The 18,477-nt window shown below is 50.2% G+C and overlaps 1 protein-coding gene and 1 long non-coding RNA gene across 7 annotated transcripts in view; one reads left to right on the top strand and one right to left on the bottom strand.

Annotated features, from left to right (window-relative positions):
• LOC100617493 (zinc finger protein 420-like) overlaps positions 1–8,010 on the bottom strand; it is a 31,026-nt gene extending 23,016 nt beyond the window's left edge. For 3 of the 6 annotated variants that reach the window (XM_056825428.1, XM_056825420.1, XM_056825426.1), the window contains exon 1: positions 3,158–8,010. In XM_056825428.1, the coding sequence (XP_056681406.1) occupies positions 3,158–3,194 (37 nt within the window). In that variant the 5' untranslated portion in view covers positions 3,195–8,010. Of the gene's footprint in view, positions 1–2,784 lie in introns of all 6 variants that reach the window. The other 3 variants (XM_056825421.1, XM_056825424.1, XM_056825423.1) reach the window with 3 other exon arrangements.
• On the top strand, positions 1,751–8,680 carry LOC130458781 (uncharacterized). The gene is made up of 2 exons (XR_008918166.1): positions 1,751–2,477; positions 8,008–8,680. It is a non-coding gene; the product is annotated as an uncharacterized LOC130458781 (long non-coding RNA).
• The last annotated feature ends 9,797 nt before the right edge of the window (positions 8,681–18,477 follow it).

The raw sequence follows: 18,477 nt of genomic DNA on the forward strand, positions 1-18,477 counted from the left end.
ATGCTCTGACTTTTGACTTGCCACTGGACTTCAGGGACTCTGGAAGAGAGCTTGAAGTGGACAACTTTGCGCAAATCCGTCTCCCTGAAATCCAATTCACATGGGTGTCAGGACGTCACCCTGCATCCTCACTGGTCCTCTATGTAAAGGAGGCTGTGCCATTGCCCCCTAGGAAAGCTTCCAGAATGTTCCCCCTTGCTCTTTGGAAAGATTTTGTCAGATTAAATCCCCATCTCCTGTGAATGCCTTATGCCTATACTCTATTGGGTTTTGTTTTTTTTCTTGAGCATGAGTAATGCGCTTGACCAAAGGCTTTTCTGCATTTACTGAGATAACCCCGTGCTTTGGGATGTTTTTGTTTTTAATATGATCCTGTTGGTTTCTAATGTTGACCCATCTTTGCAACCATAACATAAAGCCAAAGTCATAAGGAATATTCTTATATAAATGACCTGGCTTTTTGCCAGGACGTCAGCATTAGTATTTTAATCAATATCCATTAATGATATTGGTCGGTGCTTTGTCCCCTGGCTTAGGTACTGGGGCTATCTCTGTACAGGGAGCTTGGCAGATGGTTTCTCAATTTCTGAAGATAACTCGTGTGGCAAAGGCACTATTCTCGAAAAGAGGGGTTGATTCTGGAGGGCAATTTAGAACTATGCCCAAAGGGTGCTAAAGGACTATTTGATCTAGCCATAATACTGCTGGGTATGTACCCCAAAGAGATAATAAGGAAAAAAACCTTGTACAAAAATATTCATAGCTGCGCCCTTTGTGGTGGCCAAAAATTGGAAAACGAGGGGATGCCCTTCAATTGGGGAATGGCTGAACACATTGTGGTATATGTTGGTGATGGAATACTACTGTGCTAAAAGGAATAATAAAGTGGAGGAATTCCATGGAGACTGGAACAACCTCCAGGAAGTGATGCAGAGCGAGAGGAGCAGAACCAGGAGAACATTGTACACAGAGACTAATACACTGTGGTATAATCGAACGTAATGGACTTCTCCATTAGTGTTAATGCAATGTCCCTGAACAATCTGCAGGGATCTAGGAGAAAAAACACCATCCACAAGCAGAGGACAAACTGTGGGAGTAAAAACACGGAGGAAGGACAACAGCTTGACTACAGGTATGGAGGGGATATGATTGAGGAGAGACTCTGAATGAACACCTTACTATGGAAACCAATAGCATGGAAAGGGGCTCAGGTTGAGGACCCATGTAACACCCAGAGGAATCACATATCACCAATGGGAGGGGTGGGGAAAAAAAGGTGATCTTTGTTTCTAATGAATAACGTTTAAAAATGATCAAATAAAATGTTAAAAAAAAAAAAACAAGAAAAGAGGGGTTGGATGGGGGAAGATGATGATGGGAATGGCCCATGGATAGAGTTAAGCCTACAGAGAGGAGGTCCTGGGTTCAAATGTGACTTCAGTCATTTCCTAGCTGTGTGACCCTGGGCAAGTCACTTAATCCCTAATGTCTAGTCCTTACTGTTCTTTTGCCTTGGAACTGATAGGCAGTATTGATTCTAAGACAGAAGGCAAGGATTTAAAACAAGAGAGGGGTTGGCAAACTACAGCGGCAAAGGCTATGAACTGTCCTCAAGGTAAAAATTGTTTTTATGTTTATAGTCTTCTTTGTTAAACCCTTACTTTCCATCTTAGTAAAACAGAAGGACAAGGGATAGGTGGGTGGGGTAAATGACCTGCCTAGGATCACATAGCTAGAAAGTGTCTGAGGCCAGACCTGAACCCACGTCCTCCTGACTCCATCCACTGGGTCACCTAGCCGCCCCCATCTTCATATTTCCAAATAGTTGGGGCAGTACAAAAACTGGCCCAGGCCATAGTTTACTAAGCCCTGCCTAAGAGCTCCAAAAAACCAGATGTGAAAGGAGGGGTGGGCTGGGGAACTCCTGCTCCCCACGGATCCATAGCGCTGGAAAAGTTCTTGGCAGAACAGAAGAGCCCGGATTGGAGGGGATGCTGGGGACACGGTGATGGCACAGGGCCAGCAGAGAGTCAAAATGAGCAAACAGAAGAGAGCAAGGGCTCCGCCTCCAGGCTTCCTCCCAAATGCATAGAACAGGAGCCGCGCCCACCCCAGCAGGCAATGGTCCAGGCTCAAAGGAGAAAAGGCCGAGAAGAGAAGAAAAAGAAGAGAAAAAGGGAAGAGAAGAGAAAGAGCCAAGAAGAGAAGAGCTCCTGGGAGCAGCTCGGTTCCGCCTCATCCCACAGGCCTGGCGGTGGGCGGGTCACCAACCTCCCTGACCCAGGGCCGCCCTGAGGCAGAGGAAGAACCCAGAGCCCAGCGGCACTTTCTGCCCCCATGAAGCCCCAAAGGCAGGCCAGGTGCCAACCAGCCACAAGAACCGGGCCAGGACCGAGCTGGGAGAAATATTAGGAGGCTTCCCAGCCGGGACGCCGCAGAGTGGCCCCACTGCAGGGGCGGGAGACCCATGTCTTGTAGGTTGGGGAGGGAAAGAACGGGTAGGTTACCGCGGGGGGGGGGGGGGGAACTGGGGGAAGCGGGGCGTGGGTTAGACCTTAAGGGCTTTGACCCAGCCACAGGCATGAAAGGAAACCAGGGAGCTTCCCCTTTCCCAGCCGGCACGCTGTTCCTCCTGGAAGCTGAGGTCAGACAGAGGGAGGGACACACCCACTGGGGGGGAGGGGCTAAGACCGGACCGCCAGGATGAAAGGGAGCCTCGCACAGGCCCAAAGGAGGGCCTGTAGACCTCCCGAGGACAGCCCAGCCACAGCCTCCACCTACTAGAGAAGCGCCGGTGCTGGGCTCTCGGGATCACCCAGTCCCCGTGGCTGAGGCCCCCGGAATTCCGCGTGACGAGATAAAAGGGGGGGGCTCTGAGGCTATTGGAGGGGCTCCCGGCAGGCGGCCAATGAGAATGCTCCAAGTATGCCAAGAGAAGGCAGGGAAGCAGGAAGACCCGTGTGGGCGAAGGTCCGCTCGGACTTCGCTGGACTCAAGGGGCACACAATGGAGGGGTTGTCTGAGCCTCAGTTTCCCTGCCTGGGCACCTCTGGAGGGCTCACTGCACCGGCTGGTCCCGCCTGGGCCCCCCCATTGGCCCCGGGGTGGGGTGGGGGGCAGGGGAGCGAGTCAGGCCCCACTTGCGCCCACTCACCTGCCAATTTACTCAGGAGTCGCTCCCTAAGGCGCATGCGCACTCACTCCGGCCGAGAACCATTGAAGCAAAGCAGAAACCGTGAGAATTGCGCCTGCGCGCCCGGACACTGTAAACTACCGTTCCCAGAAGGCCTCGGGACCTTGGACTTGAGGGGCCATTGGGCCATGCGCCCCCTAGGCGCTGCACGAGCTTCTCGGTGGAACGATTCAATTGTCTGCGGAGGCTTCTATGGCTGACGCACATAGCGTCCCGAGCTGCGCGTGTGCAAATACCCTCCCTCCCATTTTGGGGCGGCACTGGGGAAACTGCGCCCGCATAGAGGGAGCCACAAAACTACAATTCCCAGGATCCCAAGTCGAATTGACACGCCACGAGGGGGAGCGCGAAGATTCTGGGAAATGTAGTCATCCCTGAGCATCCTCTGGAAAGGAGAGAGGCAGCCTCCTCTACTCTCTAGAAGGCTGTTTCCTTACTTAGTTTGGACCGCCACCACCAAGTAGACACAGGGCGGGGCGGCTCTGAGCTCTGCTGGTTGGGGAAGAAGGGGAGGGGGAGGATTCGTAGGAGGAAAGCTTTGGGGAAAAGGAATGACATTCTAATATACACATAACAGAATATATTAGCACAGGAAGAATGAGGAGGACAAGCTCTGAGAGAAGAAGCTCCCCAAATGAAGAACACAGTAAGGGGACCAGGAAAACAGCACGAATGTAAAATAAATCAACAGTCACTGGTGAAACTTGTGGGGTGCAGAGATGCACCCCTGGGGTTCGGGAAGGAGACCTTGACTCTGAAACTTAGCTTAAAGCAGCAAGACAGCATGAGTGGCACCATGTGGAAGTGGCTCCCAGAATGCTTCAGTTCTGGGGTTTTATATTCTTCTACAGCAGTGAGGAGGTGACCCTGAGCAAGGGGTTGGGGAGGAGGTTTCCCAAAGGCATGGGGTGGTTCTCCTGATTTAGAGTATAGACAGATGAGGTGTGTCTTTGTCCATCTCAAATCAATGGGACAATCAAAGGAGGAGAATCCTCCCAGGGTCAGATGTTTGGGGTTGGGAGTCAGAGGGTGTAAGGGAGAAAAGGAATTTCCCTGATAAGCATGACTGAGCTTCTGGGGGTACAATACTCATGCCATCTCCCCCCTCTCCAAATATCTAGGGGAAAGGGTGAAGGTCTCAGTTTTTTGTAGCTTCTTCAGAGCTGAGAATGGTTGTAGAGCTGTCCCTGTCTGTTGTCAGGAGAGAGAGGTATTGGCTGTAGGCAATGTCCAGGGGTTCAGGCTGGGAAGGTTGCAGGGTTGCAATGGCATCCCAGTGACTCCAATGGGAGCTTTCACCCTAGAAGCAACTAGAGAAGTGACAAGGTTACAAATCAGAATTATATGTCCAGCTGGCTTGACATGCATGATTAAAAACCAGGAAAAGACAGAAAGTATAAGAAAAAGGATAGTCATGGCTAGAGCAAGAAAGGTTTAAATTAACAAGGAGGAAGGGGGTGGATAGAATGACTGAATGGGGCCCCTCCCATCAAGGGGTTAGCTGGTTTGATCCACTCCACACTTTCAGGTAAACCAAATCTCCTGTTTGGGCTGAGTGGAGGGATTCCTCCTTATCCTCTCTTGGGGGCTTGGGAAGGATAGGATTAGGGCATTCTCTCAAAACCTGGTGGATTGGGCCAAGTTGCTTAGAAAACCCAACAAGGCTGTGGATTCTGTATCTAAAAGAACATCAGAGGTTAGAAAAGGTCTCCCATACAACAGTTCAAATGGGCTCAGCCCTGAATCTGCCTGAGGAGCCACCCTGATTCTGGTTAGGGCAATTGGGAGAACTTGGGCCCAGTCAATCTGTATCTCCTCACAGAGTTTGGCGAGGGCTCTTTTTAGGAGTCGATTCATACATTCTTCTTTTCCTGAAGATTGGGCATGCCAGGCTGAGTGTAAATGACAAGTGATGCCCAATGCCTTGGAAAACATCTGTGTGATTTGTGAAATTAAGGGAGGACAATTATTGCTCTGGAGCATTTTCAGAAGGCCAAATCTTGGAATGATTTCAATTAAGTAAGGCTTTGTGACATCTTCTGCTTTCTCGGATTTCAAGAGGAACATTTTGGGCCAACCTGTAAAGGTGTCGACAAAGACTAAAAGGATCTTGTACCTTTTTCAAGGTGGCAAGTGGGTGAACTCTGCCAATCCTCACCTGGCGATTCCCTTCTCCTTTGGATGGGTTTAAGGAGGGGAAGTGGCCTAAGAGCTCCCATGCTGTTAGTTTGGGCACAGAGGGCACAGGATCTGCAGACCTCCCGAATGGTTTTAGAGATGCCTTTGCCTGTGAAAAGTGACTATCAAAACGGTTAATGCTTCTCTGCCCAAATGTGTGGAGTTATGGAGCCCCATAACCAATTTCCACATTAAGTTCTTTGGGAGGAGCAGTGGTCCAGAGAACGCCGCCACCTGCTGTCTTCAAGGGTAAATCCCTGGAGTTTTGCCTGTTCAGTTTCCTTCTTAGTATATGAGGGGGAAATGGAGTTAGGGCCAGAGCAGTCAAGGAAGTGACTCGTGCAGCTCTCTTGGCTTGGCGGCTAGGCCTGCCCTGTGGTTCCCTCGGCTTATGTTGGAATCCAGACCTTAGTGCCCTCCACGGTGATTTATGGCTGTCTGTGACATACTGAGTAACCTGCTTTCCTCATCCCATTTTCCATAAAGGAGGAGCCATCTGTGAACCAGCCCATCCCTGCCTCAGGGAGAGGAGAATCTTTAAGGTCTGGTCAGCTGGAAAAGGTGTGGTCTATCAACTCCTCACAGTCCTGGAGGATGGGGTCTCCTGGAAGAGGGGGGAGGGTAGCTGGAGTCAGGGTCCTGCCTACCTTTAGGGTAAGGCCAGGTAAAAGAGCTTGGTATTTAGTGAGGTGGCCTTCAGTAAGCCATCGGTGGCCTTCACCAGAAGTCTCCAGAATACCAAGGAGGGGGGGGGGGTGTCAGAATTTCTAGGGGTTGGTCCAGGGTTAGTTTAGATGCCTCTTCTGCATCTGGACTGTGGCAGAAACTGATCTCAGGCATGATGGCCACCCTTGGCTAATGGGATCTAATTTTTTTGAGGAGTAAACCAGGGGCCTTAGATCAGGTCCTAAGTACTGGGCTAAAACCCTGAGGGCAAACTGCTTCCTCATCCCTTTCTGCATGGCCTCAAGGAGACAGTCAACCATGTGATCTCTATGCTGTCTATGTCTTTCCTTCCTATAGTCCTACCTGGGATCTTGCCCTGGGATAATGGTAGTGCCAGGGACTAATGCCCACGTGCCGCCTTGAGCCTTCTCATCTATTTCTACAGCCAAATCCCAGATCCTCTTTTTCTCATCTGGGGTGCAACAGGTGGAGATAATGTGTAAATCTGTCCAGGACAGGTCAAACTGCAGGGTGAGGGATTTAAAACCATCAATGAATTTGGGGTGATTCTCTGAATAGCGGCCTAATTTCTCCTTAATTTGGGCTAAATCTGTCATAGAAAAAGGGACACGAACCCGAGCCAGCCCCTCTGGCAAGGGCACCTCTCTCATAGGGAGGAGATGGACTCTGTCACCATAACTCAGTCCACTCCGGGTGTGGAGTGGGCTTGGTTGGGGGATGGTTGAGGTCACATTATCAGGCTGTGGCGGGTACAACAGGATATTATGGTAGGGCGTGGCTTGGGAGATGGGAATGGTCTCAGGTTCTGAGCCTGGAGAGTAAGGTGGGGGTTTTGGAGCAGAGGGTTGAGAAGAGGAAACAGTTGAACCTGGAGGAGGAGATCCTGAAGTGAATGTTAGTTCTAAGGAGACTGGGAGAGAGGAAGGCTGTGGTCAGACCTCAGCCGGTGGGGGAGCTCTTATCTCCCCTCTCCTCTGGGCCACAAATTTGCCATTGAGTGCTGAATCATCCAAAATGTCCTCTGGAGGGCTTTTCCCAGTAGGGGTCAGCAAGGGTGCAGTAAGGTATATACAGCAACCCCTCCTAAGCTCAGGATTCAGACTGAGTTTAATAAATACTGAAATATAGGGTTGTGCTGTTCTTTTCCCTTTCCTCATGCAAAACAAGTCCAATTGTTGGATTGTATTAAAATTTAGGGTGCCATGGATAGGCCATGCCTCTTGCTTATCAAGGATATAATGTGGCCATTTAACATTACAAAAAGAAATTAGTTTTTTTTTTCAAGTTGTATAGATCCAATTTCCCCCAATTTTCAAGTATACACCCCAAAGGGGAATCTCAGAGTACAGTCTGTCTCTGTCCCATTCTGATGCAGAATGACTGATTCCACACCAAGGGTCAACGACTGTGCTTCCACAGAGGTTGCCCAACCTATAGCACTCATGTGAGGCAAGAGTCTCCCCTTTACCAGAACATCTTCTAGTATGAAAAATAGGAGCCGATAGCCCCAGATCAGTGGCCAAACTAGACTGACATCTGGGGGCCGATGGGAGAGAGAGCATGAAAGGTCTCAAAGATGTCACCCAAAAGATGGGGGTTTCAGGAGTCCAAGAAAGACGACTCCTTACTTGAGAAGCTGTGTACTCATCTTTTGGGTAGCCAAAAATGTTGGGTGCCAGATGGAAGGAGGAATCCCTCCACCCAGTCTTAACAGGAGATTTGTTATACCTGAAAATGTGGAGTGGATCAAACCAGCTAACCCCTTGATGGGAGGGGCTCCATTCAGTCATTCGATTCATCCCTGTCCCCCTTGTTATTTTAAACCTTTCTTGCTCTAGCCATGACTATCCTTTTTCTTATACTTTCTGTCTTTTCCTGGTTTTTAATCATGCATGTCAAGCCAGCTGGACAAATAATTCTGATTTGTAACCTTGTCACTTCTCTAGTTGCTTCTAGGGTGAAAGCTCCCATTGGAGTCACTGGGATGCCATTGCAACCCTGCAACCTTCCCAGCCTGAACCCCTGGACATTGCCTACAGCCAATACCTCTCTCTCCTGACAACAGACAGGGACAGCTCTACAACCATTCTCCGCTCTGAAGAAGCTACAGAAATCTGAGACCATCACTTCTATTCCCTTAGCTATTTGGAGAGGGGGGAGATGGCATGGGCACTGCACCCCCAGAAACTCAGGCAGACTCTTATGGGGGGGTTCCTTTTCTCCCTTACACCTTCTGACTCCCAACCCCAAACATCTGACCCTGGGAGGATTCTCCTCCTTTGATTGTCCCATTGATTGGAGATGAATAAAGACTCACTTCATCCATCTGTCCTCCAAATCAGGAGAACCACCCCATGCCTTCAGGCAAACCTCCTCCCCAACCCCTTGCCCCAGAGTCATGTCTTCACTGCTGTAAAAGAATATAAAAACTCCAGAATGGAGGCATTCTGGGAGCCACCCTCCATGTTGTGCCACTGGTGCTGTCTTGCTGTCCTCCTGAGGAGCAGCTCTTCTAGCCATGCTGTTCTACCTAGGAGGCAGGCTTCCACCTATGCTGCCTCCTGGTCAGATTCAACATGACTTTCCAAATAAATAAATTTCTCTTTATTTTTAAGCCAAGTTTCGGAGTCTTGCATTCTTGCAAAAGGTCTCCATCCCGAGCCCCAGGGGTTCACCTCTGAAGCCTACAGCAAAACTAAATGTGTAATTATGCCTAAACTTCAGCCCGGGGAAGCAATGAGGAAATGCCCTTCCTCCTTTCTCTGACTGGTTGAGGGCAGGGAGTGTTTCAGACAGTGTCAGGCCCTGTACTCTTCTCTTTTAGCCATCATTCTCTTCTTAGTCACAATCGATGGGGTGTTTGGCCCGCGCCTGGAGCACCCAGGATTGCAGCACTAGAGATGGGGAGGCAGGGGGCGGTGGAGGGGCTGGGCTTAGATATGTTTCACTGGCTTCTCTCTAGTGGGGGCAGGGTTGAAATTGTCTGTCACAGGCTTCCTCTCCCTTCAGCAGTGGCCAAGGGTGAAAGGACCACTGCTCCCTAACGGGGACACAAAGCAGTGGACGGTGGTAGGGAGGGTCTGAGGCCATTCCTCCTTCTCTTGGGCCCTCTGGCTCTAAGAAGCAGGCTAGGGTGGATCTTCTGTCCTTTGGTCTTTTCTAGGTCTCCAACTCAGGGTCTTGAACCAGGGGACCTGAGAGCCCAGGATTCCAGGCCAGTGAGCAGTCCTGCGAGGAAGGCCTGAGGAGCCAGGGTCCTGGGATGCGCCTGGGGTTGGGGTGGGGAGGCACTTTGGACCGGGTGGAGCTAAAGTTATGCAGGACCTGCACTAAACCAGGAACCTAACCATCCTCTTCTTTATAGACTACAGTGGAGACGGGATTGGATTCCCCAGGTGGTGGGGAGACCGTTGCTATACCTTGGAATTCAAGATTCCTTGGTAAAAGCAAATTTGTTCGGGACTTAAATGGAACAGGGGTGCCTGGATCCCCCAAACCAGTGAACACCCCCCAATCCTCAGGGTAACGGAGAACACTGGGCCTCGGTGAAAAATGGTCCATCAGCTTTTCAGACAGTGGGCCCCCGAATCATTATTATACAAAGGAAAACTCCCAAGGAGAGGTAGGAGGGGTCTGTCTGGAAATGACTCCAGTGTGAAACCAAACCAAACCTTAAAATAAAGCAATCCAGATAATGTAGACGCACACGTGGATGCACAATGAGCCCGTGTACAAATAGCCGATAGGAGAGTTTACAGTTTGAGGGGGGCCGTTGGCAGGCTTCTTGCTTTCTGCTCTCATTTAGACGTTTGAACACCCACACGGAGGGTTTAATTGCACTTTGTGATGGGCCCTAAGATTTTCCTTCCAGTTGAAGCCCTTCCCACAGTTACCCCATTCAAATGGCTCTCTCCAGTGTGAATTCTCTTGTTCCTTCTTCCTAAAGGCTTTGGCACCTTCATGCAGATCAAAGGCCTGCTTGCCGCTGCCGATTCTCCGACTCAAGAGACCCGTCTTTGCCGTTCCTTCCATCAGGAACCTTAACGTGGGGGAATTCTGGGGATCCCCGACAGCGTCCCGGGGGCTTCAAGGACCTGCTTTCCTCTTCCATGATTTCTTTCCTCTTGGAATGTCCTGTTGGCAGACGTTCACCAAAGGGTTTCCTGGGTTCATGGCTTCTGTGGAATCTTTCTCCAGGCTGAATGATTCTCTGTAAGAGAGGTGCGAATGATGACTGAATGCTTCCCTGCTTTCATCACGTACCAAGGATTTCTCTCTGGTAGGAATTCTCTGCTGGGTAACATAATTGTTGGACAATTACGTTCTCTTCTGAGCTGGAGCTGTTACCCATCCCACCAACAGGGTTCTCTCTAGTCTGGATTCTATTGGTTGGAGCTGAGCGTTTCCCCAGCTCCACTTTCTTGTCACTTTGAGCCCTCTGATGGGTGACTGGAGGCTTTTCCACGTTTATAATCCAGGACTTTGCTCCAGTCTGTATTCTCTGGTGGTGAGAAGCACACGCCATTTTACTGCTGGCTTTCCTACATTTGATGTGCTTATGTAGAGCCAATGAAAGAAAAAGATGACACCTGCAAGGGGCAGCTCGGTGATGCTAGTGCATAGAGCACTAAGTCTAGGGTGGGACGCGTCTTCCCGAGTTCAAATTTGAACTCAGACGCTTTCCAGCCGTGTGACCCTGGGCAAGTCACTTAACTCTGTTGACCTCAATTTTCTCATCTATCAAATGAGCTGCAGGAAACAGCAGACCACTCCAGTATCTTGGCCAAGAAAACCCTAAATGGGGTCAAGAAGAGTCAGACATGCCTGAAAACAACTGACGAACAACCAAAAAAGGGGAGAGGAGGAAGAGGCTTCCCACAGGCCAGGCACCACCGGATTTGACACTCCAAAAATGCCTACGCAGATTAGCTGGGCAAAGTGTAACTCCTCAGCGCATTCTATTGCATTGAATTCGGTTTTTAGCTTTGCTCCGGTGCCCAAACGTCTCTGGCATTCCTTTGGACGATTATCCTTGGTCCATCTTGTCTCTCTTCTCCATCCTGGAATAGGAGGAGCTGCCCGTAGTTGGTGTGGTCTGCCCTGGGATGCTGCGCAGTCGCAGGCGAGTCTTCAGTTTCACAGAAAAAAGTCCCCAAAGCCTGGATCAGCCTTTGTCTGGGCTGCTTCTGTGTTAAGTTCTAGGTTCTCTTTCCTCCTCCAAGGAGGGGGAAGATCAATCTCAGAAAGGTGGGATATGCCGAAGGAGAAGTGTGAGGAGCCAGCGAGGAAGGCCCGGGCTACCCAGAACTTCGTGGGGATACAGAGAACCACTGGGCGAGGCCCCTGATCCCTGTGCCAAGAGTGAGCTGGAGCCAGCTTCTCTCAGCCGGGCTGCCGTGAGCATGGACCTCTGGGAAATCAGCAGCAGACCCCGATTGGGTTTGATGGATTGTAGACACTAAAGCTCTACTGGAGGAAATGTTAATAAGGCAGGAGAAACCTCAAAGTCGTTAAATATTTATCAGGCCACCAAGCCAGAGGGGCGGTCATCTCTGGCCTGATAAATATTTAATGATAGCCTGATGGGAGATTGCTATTGCTCTAGACCCTGGGGGAGTCCTCAGGGATCCAGGCAGGTGACAAACTTCAGCAAAGTGGCCAGAGCATCGCCTCCCCTGGAAGGTGGGAAAGGGACTCAGTGCGAAAGGTGCCTCTGGGCTAGGAAGACCTAGAATGCCGCCAACAGGGAGCACTCTGTGCTAGGAGCTGGGGGAGATCCAAGCATGGCCAGAACTGGGCGCCTGGCTCCTTGAAGCCCCCATCAGGGAAGATGGCCCGCATGTAGATAACCAGGCATCCGGAGGGGACAACCACACATGTGGGCACACACACACACACACACACACACACACACACACACGGTCCAAGGAGGTGCCCAACATTCTTCACAAGAGAGTATGAAAATGGCAGGAAAAGGACTGCCAGAATGTGCTCGATTGGCTCGAGCCTCCATTTCCCAGGTGGGTCTCTGCTCCTTGGGACCTCGACGTTCCAGCAATGCTTTGGGACTCCAAGCTAAGCCTGGGCAATGGCAGCCACCAGCCAAATCCCACCTGTGCCATCCCATCTGAACCTGGACAAGGAGCACCAGAAAGCAGTCCTTCTCCTAACCAGGAGTGACATCGGGTGGTTTCTAGATCCACCAGCTGCCAAGGGCCGTTTCCCAGGACTGCACCAAGCCAGGAGATTCTGTTAGCAAGCCTGGGAGAGGATGCCTAGTGCCTGTCCACCGACCTTGTGTGGGGATAGAGTAGATGCCAAGCCTGCGCCTGCACCTGCTCCTCCTGTTCCAGGACTCTGTGGGGCCAGACATGACCAGTGAGCCAGAGAGGAGGCCACCAGGCAGAGGAGTCTGCTGTCCTGGACGAGCCGCCCGGCGGTGAAGGCTGCTTTTTGAAGGAGCACAGAGGGTGCTGGGCACCGCTGGCATTCCATAGAAATTTCAGGCCTGAGAAAGGCTCTAGAGGCAGCCACTATTATCCCCATTTTATACGGGGATGAGCACATGGAGAAAGAGGTTAAGGGTCAGGCAAGAAGTCTCCTGAAAAATGGGAGGGGGGGTCCTCAAGGCTCCTTGGGGCACCTGGGGAGGAGAGGACGGTGTCTGGAAGTGACTCACACAAAGTCACAGAATCACAGACTTCCACCCAACAGGACCCGTAGAGGCCAATCCTGGCCCCTCCCCCATTTACAGCTGAGGAACCGAGACAGGCAGTAGTCTAGGGACCTGTCTATGGTCACCTAGCTTATGGGCACCCCAGGTAGGATTTGAATTCGGACCTTCCCATCTCCAGCCCAGCCAGGCAAGTCCCACCCTTGAAGACTCCCTGAATCTCCCTCCCCAGCTGCCCAGGGTAGGCCCTCTTTGGGGGGAGCCTCCAATGGGGCCCACTCCCTGGGCTGTGGCTGCTCCTCTCCTGCATACCCTTAATCAATGCTCAGAGCCTGCACTGGGAAGGCCCCTTCCCCCATTTTATGGATGGCTCCTCAGGCACACCCCAGACCTCCCTGACTCAGAGGGTGGCGCTACCCATTGGACAACCCTTCCTAGCTCTGGGTCACCACCTTCTTCTGGGGCAGGAGGAGCCCCCTCCCCATCTGGGCCAGGGTGAGCCCTTCTTCCATTTTCTTCTTGCCAAGCCTCTGCCATACTCCTCCCTTCCTCAAGAACCTTCAGGGGCTCCAAAGTGCCCCCCAGGATAGAACAAACCCAGGCAGGTAAGAAGAGCCTCCCCACAATGACTTCCTTCCCATTTGTCTCCTCCAGTCACTCTACATCAACCACCAGCCTCAGTCTATACTGCCTGCCCCCTTCTCATCCAGTGTTCTCCAGGACTTGGTTCTGGCCCCTTCCTGGTGTCCTGGCTGCTTGGAAGTTCTGAGCCCTCCCTGACACCCCCCAGCTCCCAGGACCCCTCACCCCGGACCCCAAGCACTGACCCAGCACCCACAGAGGCAGCTGCTGGAGTGGAAGTGCTGGGAAGGCCGCCCCTTCCAGGAAGTTGTGCTCGGCATACTGCAGTCACTTAATAAGTGCCCATAGTTGACTGTTCCCTCAGGGTCTAATAGTCCTTTCCGAGCCCTCTGCTGTGCACAGGGACACAGAGATGAAAATGTCCCTGCCCTCTGGGAGCTCCCTGTCTCTCAGGAGAGACATCGTGGCCCAGGCAAGACTTCAGACCCACAGTGGGCTTTAGCCCTGCATCTCTTGGCTGGGAGCCTTTGCCCAGTAGACTTCCAGAGCTGGCTGCTACATGGCCCCAAAGGTTGTGGCTTAGACCCCCTCCTTCCACCCTCTGCCAGGCCCCCCGCTTTCCCTCAAACCAAGGCTGGGACAGTGCGCCCTAGGAAGCGGACCTCTGCCCTTGGAGCCTTTATGGAGTGGCAAAATAACCTAAACTCTGCTCCTAAAAAGGACAGATTCAAGTCTCTCCAAGCGACGGTGCAGCGTGAGATCAGGAAGATGCAAGACCGATGGTGGGAAAAAAGGCAGAAGAAATCTAGCGCGTTGCTGATACGAAAAACTACAAACAATTTTTCAGTGCCCTCAAGACTGTCTATGGGCCATCAAAACCCACCACCTCTCCCTTGCTATCCGCTGACGGTGACACCCTCATAAAAGATAAAAAAGGCATCAGCAACAGGTGGAAAGAACACTTCAGTCAGCTTCTCAACCGACCTTCTTCAGTCGACCAAAGCGCCCTTGACCAGATCCTCCCAAACCGCACCATTGAACAACTTGAAGTCCCTCCTTCAATAGAGGAAGTCCAAAAAGCCATTAAACAAATGAGTGCAGGCAAAGCATCCAGTAAAGACGGGATCCCAACCGAGGTGTACAAGGCCTTAAATGGAAAGGCGCTCCAGGCATTCCACATAGTGCTGACCAGCATATGGGAAGAGGAAGACATGCCCCCAGAACTCAGAGATGCCTCCACCGTAGCCCTATACAAGAACAAAGGCTCACGAGCAGCCTGTGACAACTACAGAGGCATCTCACTACTCTCCACTGCTGGAAAGATCCTCACCCGTGTTATACTCAACAGACTCCTGTCACCTGTTTCAGAGCAGAACCTGCCTGAATCACAATGTGGCTTCCGACCAGATCGCAGCACCATTGACATGGTCTTCACGGTGAGGCAAATGCAAGAAAAATGCCTTGAGCAGAACCTGAGTCTCTACATTGTCTTCATAGACCTGACGAAGGCGTTCGACACAGTGAACAGGGACGTATTGTGGGTGATCCTCAGCAAGCTCGGTTGCCCAGCAAAATTCGTCAAACTGATCCAGCTCTTTCATGTCAACATGAGAGGGGAAGTCCTATCTGGTGGTGTGACAAGGAAATCACTTTAAAAGACTGATATATATTAATTTAAGGTCACCAAGGAACTCAGCTATGTAATTCCTAAATGAAAACTCAAGTCAGCAGTCAACCTTTTATGGAGTTTTTCATTACAAACAGGAGGAAGAAAGGTATTAGAGAGAGAGAAAGAGAGAGAGAGAGAGAGAGAGAGAGAGAGAGAGAGAGAGAGAGAGAGAGAGAGAGAGAGAGAGAGAGAGAGAGAGAGAGAGAGAGAGAGAGAGAGAGAGAGAGAGAGAGAGAGAGAGAGAGAGAGAGAGAGAGAGAGAGAGAGAGAGAGAGAGAGAGAGAGAGAGAGAGAGAGAGAGAGAGAGAGAGAGAGAGAGAGAGAGGGTTGGGGGTGGGGAATAGGGCGTAAATACCCCCTCTGTTTAGTCTGGGCCAAAAGGCCCAAGCCCTTAAGATAGCTGAGGCAAAGAAAAGAGATCAGTCCCTATCACTCACGTGACCAAAATGGAGAAACAGTCTCAGGGGCCTCCACCTCCAGCCTCCTTCAGAGCCACCTTGCTCAGAGCAAAACCTCCTCCATTCTCTCCTCAGACCCCGCTATCTTTTAGCAAACAATCTAAGTTCCCTCCCCTCAGTTCTCACATCTACCAATCACTGTCGATGTCTCCCCTGTGCCAATGGTGGTTCTAGTTTAACCCAGGACCGCCCAGAGGTCTGTGGCTTTGCACATGTTGGTTGAAGGTCAAATTCTCAAATAATTAAATCTTGATCCTTTGCTGCAGCCCTTCCTAAATCCCGTTACTCGAAGTAGGGTGGAGATTGTATTTTCCAAGACCTGGTTCTGTCATTCCAAGTATCTCTATTGTATCAATTCTAAAATCAATCATGACTCAAAGAACTTCCTGTTCTATGCTTAAGCATAGGTCAAAGCCCTTTCCATTGTTTAGCAAAAGGTTTCTGTCCTAAAGTAGTCTTAGGTAGGGAGGAGAAGGACCCTCCCTACCTAATGTTGGAAATGGGGAAATTTCCAACATTCATAAGTCTAAGAAATTTTAAGGTTTACAGTGGAGAGACTTCTGATTGCTTCAACATCTCCAATGGCGTGAAACAAGGCTGTGTCCTCGCTCCGGTACTATTCAACCTATTTTTCACCCAAGTATTACGACATGCTGTGATGGATCTAGACCTGGGCGTCTACATCAAAATCTGACTGGATGGCTCACTATTTGACCTTCGCCGCCTGACTGCAAAAACAAAGACAACAGAGACACTCATCCTGGAAGCTCTCTTTGCAGATGACTGTGCTCTCATGGCCTACCAAGAAAATCATCTCCAAGCCATTGTGGACAGGTTCTCCACCGCAACAAAACTGTTTGGCCTGACTATCAGCCTCAGCAAAACAGAGGTACTGTTCCAACCTGCACCAGGGAGGCCAACGAACCAGCTGTGCATTACAATCGATGGCACACAGCTTTCTAACATCAACACTTTCAAGTACCTGGGCAGCACCATCGCCAACGACGGGTCCCTAGACCATGAGATCAATGCCAGGATACAAAAGGCTAGCCAAGCACTTGGGCGGCTGCGCTGCAAAGTCCTCCAACACAGAGGTGTAAGCACTGCGACGAAGCTCAAAGTGTATAATATAATGCAGCGGTCCTCAGCTTGATCCTGCACGGTTGTCAGACATGGACACTGTACTGGAAGCACATGAAGCAGTTGGAGCAATTCCACCAACGTTCTCTCCGGTCAATCATGAAGATCCGATGGCAGGACCGAATCACCAATCAGGAAGTCCTTGAAAGAGCCAACTCCACCAGCATTGAAGTTATGGTCCTCAAAACCCAGCTATGATGGTCTGGACACGTCATCCCCACAGACCCACAGCGAATACCAAGACAGGTATTCTATGGGGAACTGTCAGCTGGACTCTGGAAACAAGGCCGACCAAAGAAAAGATTCAAGGATCAGCTAAAGTTCAACTTGAAGTGGGCTGGCATTACACCAAAGCAACTAGAACTCGCTGCCTCTGACAGAAGCAGCTGGCGAACCCATATTAACCATGCGGCCACCACCTTTGAAGATGAGCGACGTCGACGTCTTGCCGCTGCGCTTGAATGCCGACACCAGGCCACAACTGCACCTCCCATAACAACTGGAGTCCCATGCCCCATGTGCCACAAACTTTGCGCCTCAGCCTTTGAACTCCAAAGCCACATGAGGATACACCGTAGATGAAACTGCACAAAGACAATAGTCATTCTCGATCACCGAGAGACTACCACTACTACACTCTTTATTCTGACCAAACCACCGCTGGTTCTGGGTTCCAAAGAGATTTTCAAAATAAGGGGAAGGATCAAGGTGTACAAAAATATTTACAGCAGCTCTTTTTGTGATGGAAAAGAACTGGAAATTAGCAAGATGCCTATTCATTGGAGAATGGCTAAATACCTGGTGGTTTATGGTTGTGCCATAACAAAGGACCAATAGGATGATTTCAGAAAAAACCTCCAAAGAATGCCATGAACTGATGAGAAGTGAAGTCAGCAAAAGCAGGAATGCATCGCAGTACCCAGTAAAAGCAACCGTAGGATGAATCGCTGTGAATGACAGCAAAAATCCAATGATCCGAGCCCCTCCAAAGCATGCAAGAGGATAAATGCTACCGACCTCTGCTGAAAGAACTGATGGAGTGTGACTGTGGACAGAAGCAGGCCATCTTCCACTTGATTTTCTTTGGGGGATTTTAGAAATGAGTCTTCTTCCATGACAGGACCAACTGGACGTGTACAAGCTATATCAAATGGGATGATGGGGAGGAGGGGGAGAGAATTTGGAATTTGAAATTGTATTAAACAAATGTTAAAACTGTTGTGTAATTGGGAAAGAAATTCTTGAGCCAAATTTAAACGTGTAGACCTGAACACTATATCTATGTATTGTGGCATTTAAAAGAGTGGGAGCCATAAACTGTCAGATTTAAAATGGTTGATGTTGTAAACTGTAGTGAGTTAAAATGGTGGAAGATATAAATTGTGATAGATATAAGAGAGGGTGAGTAAATTTGACCGCAGAAAATATGTTTCACTACAGTGTCTTGGTTTTTAAATCAAATATAAGGTGGTTGCCAGGGAATATAGTCTGTAATGGTGAAAATGTCACCTTTTTAAGATTGATGTAATATTGAACAATGGCCGCCAAGGAATTTACTTATGAAATTCCTAAAATGAAACACTCAAGTCAGAATAGAGTTTATGGAGGTTTAATCACAATGGGAGTAGGGAAAGGAGAGGGAGAGAAGGAGAGAGGAGAAAAAGGAAAGGGGCTACTCAACCTCTGACCAAGGCAGAGGGAGTTTTAGGCCCAAAGGGCCAAGGTGGAAAGAATCAGTCCTTAACTCACGTGAGTGATCTGAAGGAAAGCTGTCTGCGGGCGTCCTCCCTATCCAAGCTCCTAACACCAACTCGCGTCTAGCTCTCTCCACAGGAAGTGAGCGAATTCCAGAGGCTGTTCTCTACCTCACTTCCTGTGTCTCACAAGTGCCAAT

The sequence above is a fragment of the Monodelphis domestica genome, chromosome 4, assembly GCF_027887165.1.
Source record: "Monodelphis domestica isolate mMonDom1 chromosome 4, mMonDom1.pri, whole genome shotgun sequence".
Taxonomy (NCBI): Eukaryota; Metazoa; Chordata; class Mammalia; order Didelphimorphia; family Didelphidae; genus Monodelphis; species Monodelphis domestica.